General features: G+C 38.9%; 1 protein-coding gene across 2 annotated transcripts; it reads left to right on the forward strand.

Moving 5' to 3' along the window:
* Positions 1-580: 580 nt before the first annotated feature.
* Positions 581-3,266, forward strand: APO2 (APO RNA-binding protein (DUF794)). Of its 2 annotated transcripts, none has more exons than XM_079044426.1 (4): positions 581-899; positions 1,662-1,801; positions 1,908-2,221; positions 2,324-3,266. In XM_079044426.1, the coding sequence occupies exons 2-4, from the start codon at positions 1,670-1,672 to the stop codon at positions 3,153-3,155; spliced, it is 1,278 nt and encodes a 425-aa protein (XP_078900552.1). In that variant the 5' UTR covers positions 581-899; positions 1,662-1,669; the 3' UTR covers positions 3,156-3,266. The 2 variants fall into 2 exon arrangements, with proteins under 2 accessions (XP_078900552.1, XP_078900553.1); XM_079044427.1 differs by having other exon boundaries at positions 1,668-1,801.
* Positions 3,267-18,684: the final 15,418 nt, after the last annotated feature.

Genomic DNA, 18,684 nt, shown 5'->3' on the forward strand with positions numbered 1-18,684 from the left:
TATACTAAGTGTACCTTCAGATGAGAACACCATTCTTGCTGTAGAACTCGATGTCACCAACGCCGAGGAAGAATTGGTGTCACCAAGGCTGTGGAAATTGATTTAAGCGAGAGTTGCTGGATAGAATGTAGAAACGAACCCTAGAGAGGGATCTCTGATTCCTCCCGTTAAACGATTTTGATAGAAGAAGGATTGTAGAAATCGACTTCTTTCCCCCCTAAATCCATATAAGAATAAAAATAAATGCCATGTCATTTATTAATTTCCGTTAATTAATTTGATCAGATTTTTTTTTTTGTTGTAACCGACAGTTGCCGGTTACCATTGGGTGAGATCTGAACAAAATGTAATATTGGATGATGTTTTTTTGTACAAAGATATTAGTTGGATGATCTTTTCTAAACAAATAAAAATGTATTTTTTGAACCATTTTGAAACTTCCTTGCCCTTTTAATTTTTTTTTACGGTTCATTAAAAAAAAAGTTAAACAAACGATTTTTTTTTTTTTTAAAAAAAATGTATGGAGGCCAAAAGAAACGAAAGAGATAGATACAGTGATACACTGATACAGGCTACGTCATCTTTCACAAGTTGTTTACATTCACTTCCTCCCTAGTGTAAGTGTGTAACAGGTCTATAGGTGTGTGGATAAAATCCCCGAGAACCCCTTCCCTCCCATCCATCGCCTCGCCTCCCACCCACGGCGTCACGTACTACTCACGACCTAAAACCCTAATCGCCATCGGTCCACCACACTCCAGCCACCCCAACTGGCCGGTCTCCTCCGCTCAAAACAGTCCCTTTCATCCTCCATTTCTATTTGACAAAGAGGAAGAAGCTTAGGAAGAAGCGTAGACGCAAGCACCAAGCAGTGCACAACGGATTTCGAATTTCAAGAGGTTTTTTTTTTTTTTTTTTTTTTTTCTACTGTGTGTAGTTCCGACTTCCGAGTTATTCCTTTTGCTACTGTATTTCGTTTGTACTTCTAATTCTACCGTATGGTTTGCTATTTTCCATTTTTTTTTCTTTCTATTTCGTCAATTTCTACTTCTATTGTATGATCACCCACATTTCTTCGTTAAAATTGAGTTTTGATTGCATCTTGGTTGTGTTAGCGTATATGTGAAGGAACATGTACTAGTTTGATGCGCAGGTATGCTACAACATTGTGATAACCATCTGGTTATCAAGATTCAAGAATGACAAGTAGTTTGTGACTTGGAAAGTGTTGTACTGAGCAATTTACATACCTCGTTGAATGACATAGTTTGTGATTTGGCTGGTGTTTCTTCCCTTTTTTTTTTCCTGAGCAGTTATTTTCTTGAGATACATTAACACCAGTACCCTTCTTTTCTGGTTCTCCCCTTTAAGTCGCCTTTGTAAATGGTGTTGCGATTTGAATGATGTTTCTTTTTCTGTTTTTCTCCATTAAGTCGTCTATTAATATATGATTTTGAAGATATCCTTTACTAAAAGGAAACAGCAGGTAAGATCATGATTAATACATATATACACAGTAACAACATCAAAACTTTCAAAGTTATCACATTCTAGTTTATTTTTAGTTAGTTTTTCTCATCAGCACAATAATGGAAGAGAAAATTAATATGCTGTTACTATGTATATATGTATTAATCATGATCTTACATGTTTCCTTTCAGTAACAGATATGAGTTCCAGTTTGGTTTCTCCTGAGTTGGGAACTACTTTCCTTTCATGTAGCCAAAGAATTATACCTCCTAAAGTGGGAATTTTGAGATCCAATCCATCACAAAGCCTCAAATTTCTTGATTCTTCAAAGGTAAGTCATATGTAATTATGTATAATAATTTTTGGATTTCCAACTGCAGACTAACCATTGTTGTTGTGTTGCAAATCGAATGATAATTTCCACTATTTTTTTACAGTATAGTGGCAAGAAATCGAGACAATCATTAGTAATTAGATGCAGTAATAATCCTCAAAATGTTGATTTGCCACGTTACTATTCCAAAAAAGAAAAGAAGCCATTTCCTGTACCAATTGTGGAGCTCCGGCGAGCTGCCAGGCAGAGGATGAAGAGCAGCAAAGGCCAACCTAAAAGAGGCGGCCCTCCACCTCCTAAAAACGGGTTGCTTGTTCAAAGCATGATTCCTCTTGCATATGCAGTGTTGAATGCAAGAACTTCATTGATTAACAATCTCAAAAGGCTACTGAAAGTAGTCCCAGTACAAGCCTGCAAGTAATACTGTCATATTATATACTGTCATGTCATGTCATGTACTGTACAGTCTGTACTATTTGTTTTAAAGTTGATATGTTTCATCTTTTTCTTTTTTGATAGGTATTGCAATGAAATACATGTTGGACCTATAGGCCATCCATTTAGGTCATGTCAAGGGCAAAATTCGTCAATTCGGAAGGGAAAACATGAGTGGGTAGATGCGATTGTGGAGGACATAATCGTCCAAATTGAAGCCTACCACCTCTACGATCGTTTAGGAAAACGTATCCCACATGAAGAAAGATTCTCAGTCCCTCGAATCCCGGCTTTAATTGAGCTATGCATTCAAGCAGGAGTCGAATTACCAAAATACCCCACAAAACGAAGAAGAAAACCCATAATCCGTATCAGTAAAAGCGAATTCATCGATGCCGACGAAAGCGAACTCCCGGATCCAACCCCGGAATCACCAATTCCGGAGTTAGTTACCGAAATACCGGATTGGGAGATTGTGGCACCGTGTAATGAAGAGGAGACGAGTTTACTTGCAGAAGAGACACTCAAAATGTGGGAGAAAATGAGGGGAGGAGCGAAAAGGTTGATGAAGATGTACCCGGTGAGAGTTTGTGGGTACTGCCCGGAGATCCATGTGGGTCCCACGGGTCATAAAGCACAGAACTGTGGGGCCTACAAGCATCAGCAACGGAATGGGCAACACGGGTGGCAGTCGGCGGTTCTTGATGACTTGATACCGCCACGATACGTGTGGCATGTCCCGAACATGGCGGAACCCTTGTTGCAGAAGGAGCTGAGGAACTTCTATGGTCAGGCTCCGGCGGTGGTGGAGATGTGTGTGCAGGGTGGTGCCGCCGTGCCGGAACAGTATAAGGGGACAATGAGGTTAGATGTTGGAATTCCTAGTAGTGTTAGAGAAGCGGAAATGGTGGTCTAAATTCCATATGTTTGGTTTTGATTTGTATTTATTAGTTTGAGAGAAAATGAGGTATTGTAATTGTGATATTAATAATTACAGAAAAATGAAAAAAGTGATAAGTTTACATCAGCATAGTTAATTAAATAGATATCATTAGAAATGTGAATGCATGTCATGATTGGAATCCAAAAGTAATCCTGGTCCGTATGATTTTTTATTTATTTATTTATTATTATTATAAATTTGTCCTTAGGGTCCTTTTGCAAAAAGTAATTTTTTTTTGTTTTTTTATTTGCATTTTTTCGCACTTCTAAGTATTTACAATTGTTTAATTTTTGCATATTTATATGTATTTAAACTTTTAAATAAACAATGTATTTGACCACACCATCTTTCACAATGAAAGTACATTACCATTTCAGAATGAATGAACAAAATGAATTACCATTTCATGTGAAGTACAATTACAAAAACAAGTACCATTTCATGCAAACAACAATTACCATTACAACACAAATGACATTACAATTTTATTCAAACATGTACCAACTAATCCATAACATTCAGAGTAAAGTTTAACAAAATACTAAAACAACCAATATCATACAAAAACAAAAACAACACAACCAAGAACAAACATAAGCTCATAAGTTCCTATGCCCAACAATATAAGGATTGACGGTCTTTTGTTTTTTTTTTTTTTTTTTTTGTTTTTTTTTTCTTGTACCTTGACAAGACAGTATCAACGACCATGTTTACCTTATTGCCACTCTCATTTTCTTTGTGAGGATAACCCAATGCTCTTGTACTGCACTTGGATGAATCCCCTGCAAATCATGTATCATTTTGGTCCTTATTTCTTGATATGGAGGAATACGTTGTGGATCTCGTCCCCAAAATGCAGCGCAAGTTGTGTTATACTCTTCTGCAGTCATGCTCGAGTTGTTGTTGAAGGTCCATATAAAGGATTAATAATAGTTGTATCAACTCTAAAAACATATAGGAATTACAAAACATGGAAAATAATATTTGTCTCTAACTATGACTCTTTGCCTCTATTAATAACCCTTCTCCCTTACCTTAGTTATGTCTAATTTATCTCTTTGACCAAGAAGGCACCAAAGACACCAATCACCACCAAAAGTTCATTTATGTTATTAATACAATAAATAACCCATTTGCTATTACCTTCTCCATATAATCAATAAAAAAAAGTTAATTTCACCAAACGGGTAAGAAAAATAAACCATAGGAACCAAGCGCGTAGGAGTTCTGATAGTTGTCCTGAAGTACCCTAATTTGGCAAAGCACATGGACAAATCGCATTATTTTGTGTTAATATTAATAGTAATGGAGCCCACATCCCCTTCCCCCATTCTCTCCACATGAAAGAACACCGTTGAAACTGTTGGTCAATGAGGGATCTAAAGGCCACAAAGGCGCACATCTGAAGCATTTAAAATAGATCTCATGAACCCAATAGGGGATCCATGTTCAACCAATCTAAAGCAATAAAGTCAACCATAGAAAAGGGTAAAAGAACATATATTTGTAGCCTTTAATTTGCGCATTCTAGCTAGTTGATTGGATGGGTTAGGATCCAAAATAAAATCTCTCTGATGTAGTCACACCCAAAGATCATATCAACAATATTGGAAACCACCACAACACCCACCATCATAAACCCTTATCGATTATGGTTTCTATGAGATCTACACGACACATCCAAAACAGCTACGCGGTGCGTCGAGAAGGGAAGTCGGGTTTTTAGAGAAAGAAAGAGGACCATCAAATTTCTAAGGGTTTTTCTACCTCGGGACCAGCTCTAAAATATGGTTCTAAGGCCCTCTATTTATAAGGGAATGATTTAAACCCTAATGGATAATTACTTGGTCACTAAGTAATTATCCTTAAGTTTGATAATTATGTGACTTTCAGATTCTTACATTTAAAGTTGAAACCCCTTTAATACAAGTTTCATTTAATTAATTAAACACTTATCATGCTTATTGTAAAAATCAAACCAAAAATGGAATTTATTTCCATGTGATGGATCTATCATCATCGGAGAAGCCATGTCCCATGACCATCATACACCACTTCCCTTGCAGCAGATAACTTGTACACTACACACACAAAACAAAATCCCAAATAACAACACAATTCTAATTACATGATATGAAAACTTAAGTTATTAGTGATTTCTAACATGAAACTATTAAATATGAAGCTTAGGAAGTGGTCCATACATGTTTTCTTTATTCCTTCATTACGATAAATTTTACCATTAATTACCCTTCCGTTCCGGATAGACTTGGCAAGTTTGCTGATTGTGGACAGGATGATCACCTGTGAATAGTGGATGGTGGTGACGAGGCATATTGTAAAGATAAATTTAGGATATATCCACCTGGAACCCCTTTATCACCCCCTCTTTTATCTTTGATCTTCGCCTGGTTATTCTTTATGTAAAATTAAAGAAAGTGATTTATGTTGGAAATTATGAAGGATAATGCATTAATAATTTTTTTTCCTTTGTCCCACATGGGTGGGGAAAAAAACTTTGTGTGGATTTATATATATTGGATTAAGGTATCTAAGTCAATAACTAAATTGATATATTCTTGAATTAGAAGCAAATTCCTTTTTGAGTTGCCCTCATAACCTGAATATAATGACTTTTAGCGAGAGAGAGAGAGAGAGAGAGAGAGAGAGAGGCTGATTTGTTAATTTATTATATGATTAATAAATTGTAATAAATAATTTATTAATATATTATATGATTAATATATGAATTAGAAATAGTAATAATTAATTAAGAATTAATCATTAATTAATTGGAATTAATTTTGGGTTAATTAGAATTAATTGGAAGTGCAGGGGCTAAGTTGTAGTTGTTCAATAGGTTACGAAAATAGGATTTCTAGAACCATCTATGCATGGCTGGTTATGGCAAGGCATTTTAGGGTTTCTAGTTTAATCCTATTAGATAATTAAGGAGTTGGATAATTACCTAATTCAAGATATTATTATTATATTCAAAATAGGGTTATAAAAGGCTTCCTTATCAGCTATAAATAAGACCGCTATGGTCTCATATTTTCATCCACCCCTTCACACTCTTAAGAGCCAAAAATTTGCTCTAGCCTCCCATCTCCTCAAGTCTTATAGTTATTAGGGTTTTGGGTACACGCCATTAGGGGCATTTAAGCTTTTGGTGATTGCTTTCCAAGGAACTACAAGAGGATTCAATTTGATTATTTGCTATAATAATCAAGAGGTATGTAATTCTAATCTTTATGTGATTTTCGATTTTCATAACCTCTCTCTAAGGTTTCTTGATATTCATTGTTTATTGCTATCAATAGAGAAAAATAGATCCTAACTAGGTTGCATGTGAACTTAAGGGTTAGGTGTTTTTCCACTCATATGTGATTTTATAGCCTAGAAAACCAATCAGTGATATCAAAGCTTTAGTTTTCTATTTGATTGTGCATAAAAGTGAATTGATCAAATTAGGGTTTATGGAAATTAAACCCTAAAGGCTTAAAATTTTCTTAAATGGCTAGGGTTCTTGAAACCCTAGCCTCCACCCCTTATTTTCGAAAATGATAGGTATCCCTTAGGGTTTATCTAGTTTCCTTAATTAAAATTTTAAATATCTTAAAATTTGGATAATTAAAATCTAGTAACCCTAATCCCCTTTTTCAAAAATTAAAAGGGTTCTTGGGATTAGGAATTTGAATTATCATATTAATTGGTTAATTGAAGTTAACTATTTAATCCCTTATGATTTAAATTTGAATTATTTTATTAATTGTTTAACTGAAGATAATTATTTAAATATTTAATGATTTAAATTAATCTAATTGGTTAATTAAAGGATAATTGGTAAATCATTAATTGGTCAAAATTAATTAGTTAAATGTTAATTTTGAAAATTAATTTTGACCTAGTATTTTGAAAAGTTATAAAATACACATTATACTATATATGATTAAAAGTTTAATATATTATATGTATAAGACAAGTCAGTCGAGTCAATAGTAGGCCTCATTCACAAAACCATACTGTCACACCCCAAAACCGGAACGACGGAAACGTTCGGGGGTGGAGGACGTCATGTTTAGTATCACAAGACATGCATCATAGTAATCAAAGTAATAAACAACCATTTCATTAGAAAGAAAGTGTTTACCAAGGTATGTGGTTCACATAACATAGATTACAAAGTAAATAACAAAATAAGACATGAAGCTATACTGCTCCATTTTCTGAATCCCAGTGCGCGTACCTGTCTACTGGTCTCCTGAGAATACAAGTTATTTTGAAAGAGTAGATCAACATTTAAGCTTGTGAGTTCATAAGATTTTAGTGATGTAAGCAAGTTGTAAGAAAGTTGTAGTAAGTTGTAAGTTATGTTTAGAAAAGTTCGCCTGTTCCTCTAGAAAATCCTATATTTCCTGCTTTGATGAAAGATAAGTAAAAATGACTCTACAATCCTTTCTATGAGTACTAAATGGATACAAGTTATATAAAACCCAGAGTAAACAAACAATTGGTTGTATGTATCTGCCCTAAGCCCACAACCAAACAAGGAACAGGAAATGAGGCGGAAGGCACACATCCCATTGTTTGTTAGATCATCGTTGTATGTAACCCTGACGTATTCACTTGGTACTCACGGAGTTAACTGTAATAGTTCCTTTATATTTGATGAAAAGATTCTTTAAGAAAACCCTTATTTCTTTTAGTAAAAATGGTAACCACAATGGTTCCTTCTATAATCACCTAGTTTATACTAGCTATATATAATCTAATATCGAACAGATAGTTAACTGTGTGAATCTGCCCTAAGCCCACAACCAAACAAGGAACAGGAAATGAGGCGGAAAGCACACATCCAACTACCTATCGGGTATTAATTATATATAACCCTGATGTATAAACTAAGGTATTATAAAATTAACCACCTAAGGTCCTTTAAGTTTATACTGGTTTAATAAAATGGATTAAACCCTTTACTGGTAAGTTTCTAGTTTTGAATACCTAATGTTCTATTTGAAAAGTATGTTTTGTACTAGAAAATGGTGCATTGAATTAGTGTCCTATGACCTGACCCATACCTGGTACCCCTTATGATTACTTGGTGTATACGGAATATATATATAGCTAAGATCGAATAAATAGTAGGCTGGGTGAATCTGCTCTAAGCCCACAACCAAACAAGGAACAGGAAATGAAGCGGAAAGCACACATCCTACTACCTGTTGGATCCGATTAATATATATCCCTGATGTATACACTAAGGAATCATAAAGTTAGCATTATAGGCCCCTTTCTACCGAATGTACTAGACTCGACTGTTCTGTTTGTTGTTTGAAAAGATGTAAGTTTTCCCTAGTTTATAACTATCTTAACTCGAAAATAGTTTGCATTAACTTTCAAGTGGAACTGTCACAATATGAAAGTAATGGGAAAATGTAAGTACACAGTTGTCTTTGAAATTGACATCCTGAAGTACTGAATTACCTTAAAACAAGTTTGTGTTATTAAGGTCATAATGTGATGAATAGTACCCATACTATACGCTCTCCCTGCAAGAGATTATGGGAACCAAACGCGACTTCCGTAAACAAATTGCTAGGCCGTGTAAATTGACATTAAAGTTATATGATCATGTATACCCAATTTACTATCACCTTTTGTTTAGAACAATGAGTTAGTGATTATTGGTATAATTAGATCCTGTATTGTTCTTCTGTTATAGCATTTAGTATGTTCTTTCTGTTATAGTATCTTAGTATGTTCTTTCTGTTATCGTGTATTGTATCTTCCTCCCTGTTTCTCTTTATAGTATGCTCTAGCATCTAGTATGAACTGAACCCCTAAACTATACCTATTATAGTTTACTAGTATGTTTACTTGAACTGTTATTGAAAAGACTCATTTATCTACTAAGTTATGATTGTACTTTAAAAACGGAGTTTTGCAACTATAAAGTAACATAACTTAAAAAGAGTTTTTGAAATGTTTTGATCACTTATAAAAACATAAGCAATCCTTTGAAAGATGTTTATAACAAACATTTACACAATTATCATTGTGTTCAACTTGTATTCCCCCCCTTAAAAGCATTTAAAACAGTTTAAAAGATTGATTATAGGGGTATGAACTCACGTTATGTGGGTGATTCAAACGAATTTGTGCGTAAGGATGAGAAGTTCCACAAATGAAGTCCCGAGACACAAACGAGTCCTAATGACATATAATGGCATATATTGGCATGAATATAGTGTTTAGAAGCAACGATATGCAAGGAAACACCTTTAGGGACTAGGAAACACTTGGACCAAGTGTTAGAATCACATGTGATTCATCTAAGGGGAGTGTACGGCCACTAAATGGAGTGTGCGGCCATGGGTGTACGGCCATGGAGTGTACGGACGTACACTCATGGTAACAAGTGCACAAAAGGGTCTTTTAATGATAGGGAAGCTTGTGGGACAATTGCTCAACAAGTGTTGAAGCTAGGTTTGCATTTTGGAGGCCCTTTAGGGGTGTTTTGAGGGGTGTACGGCCACACATGGGTGTACGGCCATACACTCCTTATGATCTTGAGTTTTGGCCATTTTTAGGGTGTTAATCAAGTGTTCCTAACATGTACTAAGCATAAGGAAGGAGTACTTACGATTTGGAGGCTCAAGAGGGTTCACAATCACCAAGAATAAGTGTGTGTTCTTGGTGTTCTTGGTGAAATGGATGAAGATTTGAAGATATATCATAAAGAGTTGTTTTTATGGATGAATCAAAGGGTGATTACATGATTAAGAAGGATAACAACTCAAAGATGGAAGAAACACTTACGTTTTTGAAGATCTAGGGCGAAGAACTCAATGTTAGTTGAGAGAGAATCGATTTTATGGACTTGGGAATGTTAGAAATGACTAGAATGGAAAGGATAATCTTCCAATGGGGGAGAGTGTATGGCCAAGATGGGTGTACAGCCGCACACCCATGTGTACGGCCATACACTCCCTTGAATGGAGTGTATGGCTTGATTTCAACGCGAAGAACTTACGTAACTCAATTCTATACTCAATGCTTGAATGTACTGAGCTTTGAACCCTTAAACGGACTCTAAACAATGCTAAAAGATAGCAGAAACGAGTCAGACACTCAGTTGAATTGAATGGATGGACTTTACAAAGCAAAAATTTTCGGGTTGTCACACATACTTTAAGGGAAGTATAGGGAAACGACCTATAAAATGACCGTTGAATGGGTGTCCACTCTTACCCACCGCTCTCTTATATGATGGAGGGTCGTTAGCCGAACGAGTTTTATAGGACATAACCTCTTAAAAGTATAATGCTATTAAATTACTAGAACCTTTTATACAAATCCCAACTCTAGTTATTTTAGGAAAAAACGTTAAGTGTATGCTAATCCATGAGAATGCACATCACTCTTTATATGTCGTTAGTGGAGCATGCATGGTTAAACGACACACTAATTTGGGACTATAAATTTGAGTGAAGGACAGATCGAAAATTATCATTGTTGATGGAGCGTGTGTGGTTTATTGGAAAATCAATTTGAGATGATAAATGACCTCGAGGTTGTCAAGCGGGTTTGCATTGTTATTCACATCTTATTTGTGATCCTCGGTATCCCAGTAACAAATTGAAGAGCATAATTTGAGATTAAACATGCAATTTATAAGATTCAATGAATCTCAAATGATCTAGGAATTTCATGTTAGACTGAAATTGGTAAATTTGTATTACCTACCTTAATAAATTTTTAATTAGATTACAACATCCTTCTTCTTTGTCGTGAATTGTATTTTGGAACCAGTGATCTCGCTACTACTCAAACCACCACTCCCCAATCGAACTTCAATCTTCTCTCGATCCTGTCAAAAAAGAAGATAACTGGTCCTAACTACAAGGACTGGATGTGTAACCTCAAGATGACTCTTAGGTAGGAGAACAAGGAGTATGGTCTCAAAAAAACCTCTCATTGAGATCGATCATTCTACCGCTACTCCTGAAGAAATTGCTTCTTACAAAAAACATTCTAATGACACCACTAAGGTTGCTTACATCATGGTGGCCGCTACAACACCTGAGCTGGCCAAGTTCTATGAAGACTATTGGCCTTATGAGAGGTGCATCGATCTTGCTAAAAGTTTCACAAGAAAACGAGACAAGAGCTTTATGAAGTGGTTGACAGTCTCTGATGACATGTAAGCTCAAGGAGGAAGAATATGTGTGTGCTTACGTACAAAGAATACAAAGGTACATGGAGCAGCTAGAAAGGCTCAATGTTTCGTTTGACAAGGAGTTGGCCATTGACATGGTCCTCAGCTCTTTGCCTCGTAGTTATTATCAGTTTGTCTTAACTTATCATTTGAACAACATGGAGACGACATTAACCTAGCTCCACAACTTGTTGCAAATTGCTGAGGTGGGGATGAAGAAAAATCATGCTCCTGTTCTAGCTAGGGATGATACTATGGACTGGGGAACTGGCCAGAACTGGTACCAGAATCGAAACCGGTACCGGAACCGGAACCCGATGGAACTGGTCGGGCCAGGACCGGGACGATATTCTTGTGTATTTTTGGAACCGGGAACCGGTAGAACCGACAAAAACTGGAACCATATGTTGCTATTTCTCGAGGACTGGTTCCAACATTAATGACATAGCAAGAACCGGTAAGAACCGGAACCGGTAGAATCGGCGGTCCGGTTCGGTTCCTATTTTCCATCAAGTTCGGTTCCCAGGCCAGTTCCAGCCGGGTCGGTTCCTTTGCTCATCCCTAGTCCTAGCCATTGGATCTGACAAAGGGAAAATGAGGAAGGATCCTTCTCAATCCAACTGGAAAGGGAAGGCCCATGTTGGAGGGTCTAGCAGCAGGTCCAAGACAAAGCCTAACTTTGATGTCCCTGCGATTAGTGATCCCAAAGAGCCCATTTGCTTCCATTGTGGCGAAAAGGGTCATTGGAGAAGAAGCTGCCCCAAATACTTGGAGGACTTGAAAGATGGAAAGATCAAGGCGTCCTCTTCAAGTATTTACACTATTCAAGTTAATAACACATAGCTTTCTCATTCGTGGGTCCTTGACACAGGATCTGGTTTCCATATTTGTTCTGATTTGTATGGGATAAGAGAAAGTGAGGAAGTGGAGCATGGAAGGCTGAACCTGATCATGGGGAATAGGCAATCTTCACCTGTTACCAAGATTGAGACTTATGAACTTGTGCTTAGTAGTGATGTTAGGGTTAATTTGATAAATTGTTGTTATTCGTCAGATATGATGCAAAACATTATTTCATTTCATGCATTTTTCATACAAGGTTTTAGATATTCATTTGATAAAGACATTAGATCTATTTATGCTTATCATAATGGCGTTTTATGTTTAAAGCTTTACCTTGTAATGGTGTGTATGAAACTGTGACTTGTGTGGATAACCTAGGAAATAGTATGTTTCATATTGATTCGTCCAATGATGCGGACAAGGCATGTTTATGGGATTGTCGTCTTGGGCACATAAACAAGAAACGCATCGCCCAACTCAAAAAGGATGGAGTACTGGAGTCATTTGATCTTAGGGCAGATGATGAATGCAAATCTTGTCTATTGGTCAAGATGACAAATCTCCTTTCATTGGAACATGTTAAAGAGGTGAAGGATTGTTGGACCTAATCAATACATATGTGTGTGGCCCATTCTGACCCACCATAAGAGATGATAATCGATATTACGTGACATTTACAGATGATTATAGAGACATGGTTATATCTATTTAATCAAACATAAATCAGAAACCTTTGAAAAGTTAAAATAGTTTGTAACAGCCCAAATTTTCCAATAAAAATTTTCATTTTTAATTAACCAAATCATTTTCATTAGATATAAAATTCCAATCACATTTGTTTTCAAAATCCATCACATCAAATAAATTATTCATAATATCAGAGTGTCCCAAATAAAACGCCAGAGAGTGCATGCCGCGCCATCACGCCAGGCCCTTACCCTTAGATCCTGAAGTATCTGAAACAACCAACAAATTGTAAGCTAATGCTTAGTGAGTTCCCCAGAACATACCCCACATAATCCACATAATGATATAATCCATATCAATCACATAAGACATGCATATAACATATAGGGATGCTATGGGCTCCCCCAGGGTCTTACTCCAGGATGTCGTGGGCTCCCCCCAGGGTCTTACACCTATATGCCATGGGCTCCCCCATGGTCTTTACCTGGAAAGCCATGGGCTCCCCCACATGGTCTGATATCCAGGTGCCATGGGCTCCCCCATGGTCTTTACCTGGAATGCCATGGGCTCTCCTACATGGTCTGATATCCAAGTGCCATGTGATCCCCCATGGTCTTTCATGCAAATATCATAAAGACATCTACCATACCACATAGCACATAATCAACTAGTATACCACATATCACTAAATCAACTAGTGTACCACATATCACAAAATGGGCCGACCTTGGTGCCTTCGATCCATTGGTATGGTGAGGAGACTCACCTCTCAAGAAATGTTGAACTGGTAAGATCCAATCCCAACTCACAACTCTGAACTCAACCGCCTACAACCACCCTGCAACTAACTTCAACAAAACCCCGAATTAACAAAGATACCCTTAAAGTCAAACTTGGTTAGCCCTGGTCAAAGTCAAAAGTCCATGTTGACCCAACTCGTCGAGTGCACTTACTAACTCGTCGAGTTCCTTAACTTCTCAGCAAAACCGGGAACAACTCTAGTCAACTCGCTGAGTTATTACAACAAATCGTCGAGTTCGAACAATATCTAGAAGATCGGGGAAACCCCGGGCCAACTTGCCGAGTTGGAAAGGTAACTCGTTGAGTTTGCCCAGTCTTAATTCATTCAACCACTTTCTAAGAGAGTTTAGAGCTCCAAACTATAGATCTGATCCCCTAGGGCTGAGAGACCACGTAAAGTTGCTGACTTTACGTCCATGCATGGGATTAAGGGGGATAAAACATTTAATCATAGCTTCTTAATGGATTTAGGACATGAAGGAATACCAAGACTTGATAAAGATGGCAAATTTAAGTCAAAAGAGGTCATGAGATGTCCAGATCTGAAGTCATAGCTTCATGACATGCTCAAATCTAAGAATGGTCCCACAATGAGCTAATAATGACCATAAACTCCCATATGAAGAGATCTAGCAAATAAATGACCAAGGTATCAACTTTATACCTTAATATGGCTACCACAACAGAGAAGACACCGGATCTACAACCTCTCCCTTCAGCTATGCACCTCCTACTTCAAGCCTTCTTCAAACAAACACCAAAAATGCACTCTTTAAGTTCTCACACACTTAATATGGTAGGAAAAGCACGAACTAGGGTTTCTATGGACAAAGGGGCGATAAGGGAGGCTAACAATGAGGCTTAAGGCATTTAAATAGTGTGCAAACCCTAAAAATTAGGGTTTTCCTTTCTAGCGTCTACTCGTCGAGTTGGGGCTCCCCAACTCGTCGAGTTGAGTCCTTAATGTGCGTCCAAATTAATCCCTACACGACGAGTTGGAGCTCCCTAACTCGTCGAGTTCCAACCCAAAACCCTAAAATGTTGAGACATAAATGATACCTGGACCAAGCGTTACAATTCTCCCCCACTTGAAATAGACTTCTTCCTCGAAGTCTGCTGATGCAAAAAGGTCCAGATAATGCTTCCTCATCTCATCCTCCGGCTCCCAGGTCCATTCAGAGCCTCTTCGGTGCTGCCATTGCACTTTAACTAGTCTCACTTCCTTGTTCCGTAGGGCTTTCGTTTTCTGGTCTAAAATTGCTACTGGCTTCTCCACATAATTCAGGCTCTCATCCACCTGAATATCATCCAAAGAAATGACTGTGGCCTCATCAGCGACACACTTCCGATGCTGGGACACGTGGAATGTGTTGTGGATCTAGCTAAGCTCGACCGGTAGATCCAAACGGTAAGCCACCTTGCCCACCCGAGCAGAAATCCTGAACGGAAAAATAAATCGGGGCCCTAACTTGCCCCTCTTCCGAAACCTAATGACACCCTTCCATGGTGAGAATTTCAGCAAAACGAAGTCTCCCACCTAGAACTCGAGATCCGAGCGACGCTGATCAGCATAGCTCTTCTGACGGCTCTGCGCGACCCGCAGCCTGTCACGCACTTGCTGGATCAGCTCAGTAGTCTTAAGCACCACCTCGGTGCTTCCCATGACTCAGTGCCCAACCTCACCCCAACAAACTGGGGTCCTACACCTCCGACCATACAATATCTCAAATGGAGGTCGGTCGTTACTAGCATGATAACTATTGTTATATGAAAACTCTGCTAGTGGGAGGTATGTATCCCAACTCCCTCCGAAATCCAGTACGCATGCCCGAAGCATATCCTCGAGCTTCTGGATCGTCCTCTCGCTCTGGCCATCTGTCTGGGGGTGGTAAGTGGTGCTGAAATGTAACTGAGTTCCCAACTCTTCATGGAACTTCCTCCAAAACCTGGATGTAAAACGAACATCCCGGTCAGAGATCACCGACACTGGCACCCCGTGCCTGACCACCACCTCTCGTACATAAATATCTGCTAATTTCTCAGCAGAGATGCTCTCGGAGATCCTAATAAAATGACCACTCTTTGTCAACCTGTCAACAATGACCCAAATGGAATCCACACCCCTCGCCGTCCTTGGTAACTCCGTGATGAAGTCCATGGTGATCTCTTCCCATTTCCACATAGGAATGTGTAGCGGCTGAACCTTGCCATGAGGTCTATGATGTTCGGCCTTTACCTTCCTGCAGGTCAGGCATCACTCCACAAACCACGCGACCTCCCGCTTCATACAAGGCCACCAATAACTTAACCTCAGGTCTCTATACATATTTGTGGCCCCCGTATGAATAGAGAACTTGGACTTGTGTGCCTCCTCCAAGATTTTCTGTCTCACTCCCCCAGATACTGGTACCCACACCCGACCACACTGTGTGAAAAGACCCCGACTATCCCGAACAAACAAGGGAATCTGACCCCGAATCCGTTCTATCTTCCAGTTCTCTTTCTTCAAACCCTCCACCCGAGCCTTCTTGATCATATCCAGCAAGGGGGAAATCACTGTCATTCTCAAACAAACATCCCTAATCGAAGCACTCTCCGCCTTGCGACTCAAGGCATCAGAAACCACATTGGCCTTCCTGGGTGGTACACGATCTCGCAATCATAATCCTTCAGTACATCCAACCACCTCCTCTGCCGCATGTTCAGGTTCTGCCGATCCATCAAATATTTCAAACTTTTGTGGTCAGTAAAGATGGTGCACCGAACTCCGTACAAGTAATTCCTCCAGATTTTGAGGGCAAACACAACCGCCCCCAATTCAGGTCGTGAGTGGGGTAATTCGCCTCATGAGGCTTCAGCTGCCTCGAGGCATATGCAATCACATGCCCTCTCTGCATCAAAACCGCCCTTAACCCTGAGATCGGCGCATCACAATACACCACCAAATCGTCAAATCCCTCGAGTAGTACTAGAATTGGGGCGTCACATAATCTCTGTGTCAAGGTCTCAAAAGTCAACTGCTAGTCCGGGCCCCACCGGAAAGTCACATTCTTCTTGGTCAAGCGAGTCAAGGGTACGACGATCTTGGAGAAATCCTGGATGAATCTCTAATAGTACCCCGCTTGACCCAAGAAGCTACGGATCTCAGATGCATTATTCGGTACTTCCCACCGCATCACTGCCTCAACCTTGGCTAGATCAACCAAAATACCCTCTTGGTTGATGATGTGCCCCAAAAACTGTACCTCTCGCAGCCATAAATCACACTTTGAGAACTTGGCATAAAGCCTTTCCGTCCTCAGTGTCTCCAATACCTCCCTCAGATGCTGCTCATGCTGCTCCTTGGTCTTAGAATAGACCAAGATATCATCGATAAAAACGATCACAGACCGATCCAACATCAGCCTACACACCCTGTTCACGAGGTCCATGAACGCTGCTAGGGCATTGGTGAGCCTGAATGACATCACCACAAACTCGTAGTGACCGTACCGTGTAACGACCCAAAAATCCAGGGTAAAAATTTCATTTTTCATTATAGTCAAACACAAATGTTACTTAATCCAACCATTCAAAAACATTGCTTGATTAATATATATATATATATATATATATATATATATATATATATATATATATATATATATATATATATATATATATATATATATATATCAGAGTTACATCCCAAAATCACATAATGCGGAAAAACATGGGTGTGTGCGCTGCGATCAAGTCGGGCCCTTCCTTTCCAAACCAATGATACCTGAAACCATAAACAAAACTGTAAGCACGAAGCTTAGTGAGTTCCCCATAACATACCCCACACAATCCACATAATCACATAAACCATATCAACTATATAAGCTACATAAGCCACATCAACCACATAAGCCATGCATGCAAACATATAAGGATGCCCTCGAAACTCTCCAAGGTCTTACTCCGGGTTCCATGGGAACCCCCACATGGTCTTAGCCTACTGCCATGGGAACCCCCACATGGTATTAACTAACTGCCATATAAACCATACATACAAACATATAAGGATGCCCTGGAAACCCTCCAAGGTCTTACCCCGGGAGCCATGGGAACCCCCATATGGTCCTAGCCTATTGCCATGGGAACCCCCACATGGTCTTAACTAAGGATGCCATGGAAACTTTCCAAGGTCTTAGACCGGGTGCCATGGGAACCCCCACATGGTCTTAGCCTAGAATTCCATGGGAACCCCCACATGGCCTTATATCCAATTGCCTCGGGAACCCGTCGGGGTATTCCATGCAAGTATCACAAAGACAACTAGCATACCACATACCACATAATCAACTAGCGTACCACATAACACATAGTCAACTAGCATACCACATAACACATAATGGGCCGGACTTGGTGCCTTCGACCCATTGGTATGGTGAGGAGACTCACCTCACACTGTCGAAGTCCCCAGATACAACTCTAGATGTTGGATGACAAAGTCCCGAACTATCCATATCAAAACAACACCCAATTAACCATTTGGGTTTCAATGCATAACCATAAATGCACACTTGGGGGTAAAAGGACCATTTTAACCCTATCCTAGCTTGGTCCAAGACCAAGACCAAGACCAAGACCAAGACCCAAACTCACACTCTGAAGGTCCAAAAGCCAAATAATCAACCAAGGTCCAACTATGGCCTAATTTTCCAAATTGGGCCCAAACTTCCCACATGGGCCTTACCCTAAAGCCCATCCAAAAGCCCTAGTCCATATACTTGTTCTTAGATGGCCCATTAAGAACCCAAACACCTAAGCCCAAAAGAAAGGCCCATCTCAAAACCCAACACAATTAGGGTTTTCACATAAAATGACGATTAGGGTTAAGTGTTCTTACTTAACCCATTAAGGACTTAATCCATTAAGTCCATCACTCCACTAGGCCAAACATACAATGTAATCAGGCATAAG

This window comes from Lactuca virosa, chromosome 4 (genome assembly GCF_052849685.1).
Source record: "Lactuca virosa cultivar CGN04683 chromosome 4, Lactuca_virosa_CGN04683_v6, whole genome shotgun sequence".
NCBI classification, from domain to species: Eukaryota; Viridiplantae; Streptophyta; class Magnoliopsida; order Asterales; family Asteraceae; genus Lactuca; species Lactuca virosa.

What these genes read in the sequence shown, in the direction of transcription:
- APO2 (XM_079044426.1), top strand. Translation starts at nt 1,670, where the DNA reads ATGAGTTCCAGTTTGGTTTCTCCTGAGTTGGGAACTACTTTCCTTTCA. An exon ending in AATTTCTTGATTCTTCAAAG is followed by an intron (nt 1,802 to 1,907) that starts GTAAGTCATATG and finishes ATTTTTTTACAG; the next exon opens with TATAGTGGCAAGAAATCGAG. An exon ending in GTCCCAGTACAAGCCTGCAA is followed by an intron (nt 2,222 to 2,323) that starts GTAATACTGTCA and finishes CTTTTTTGATAG; the next exon opens with GTATTGCAATGAAATACATG.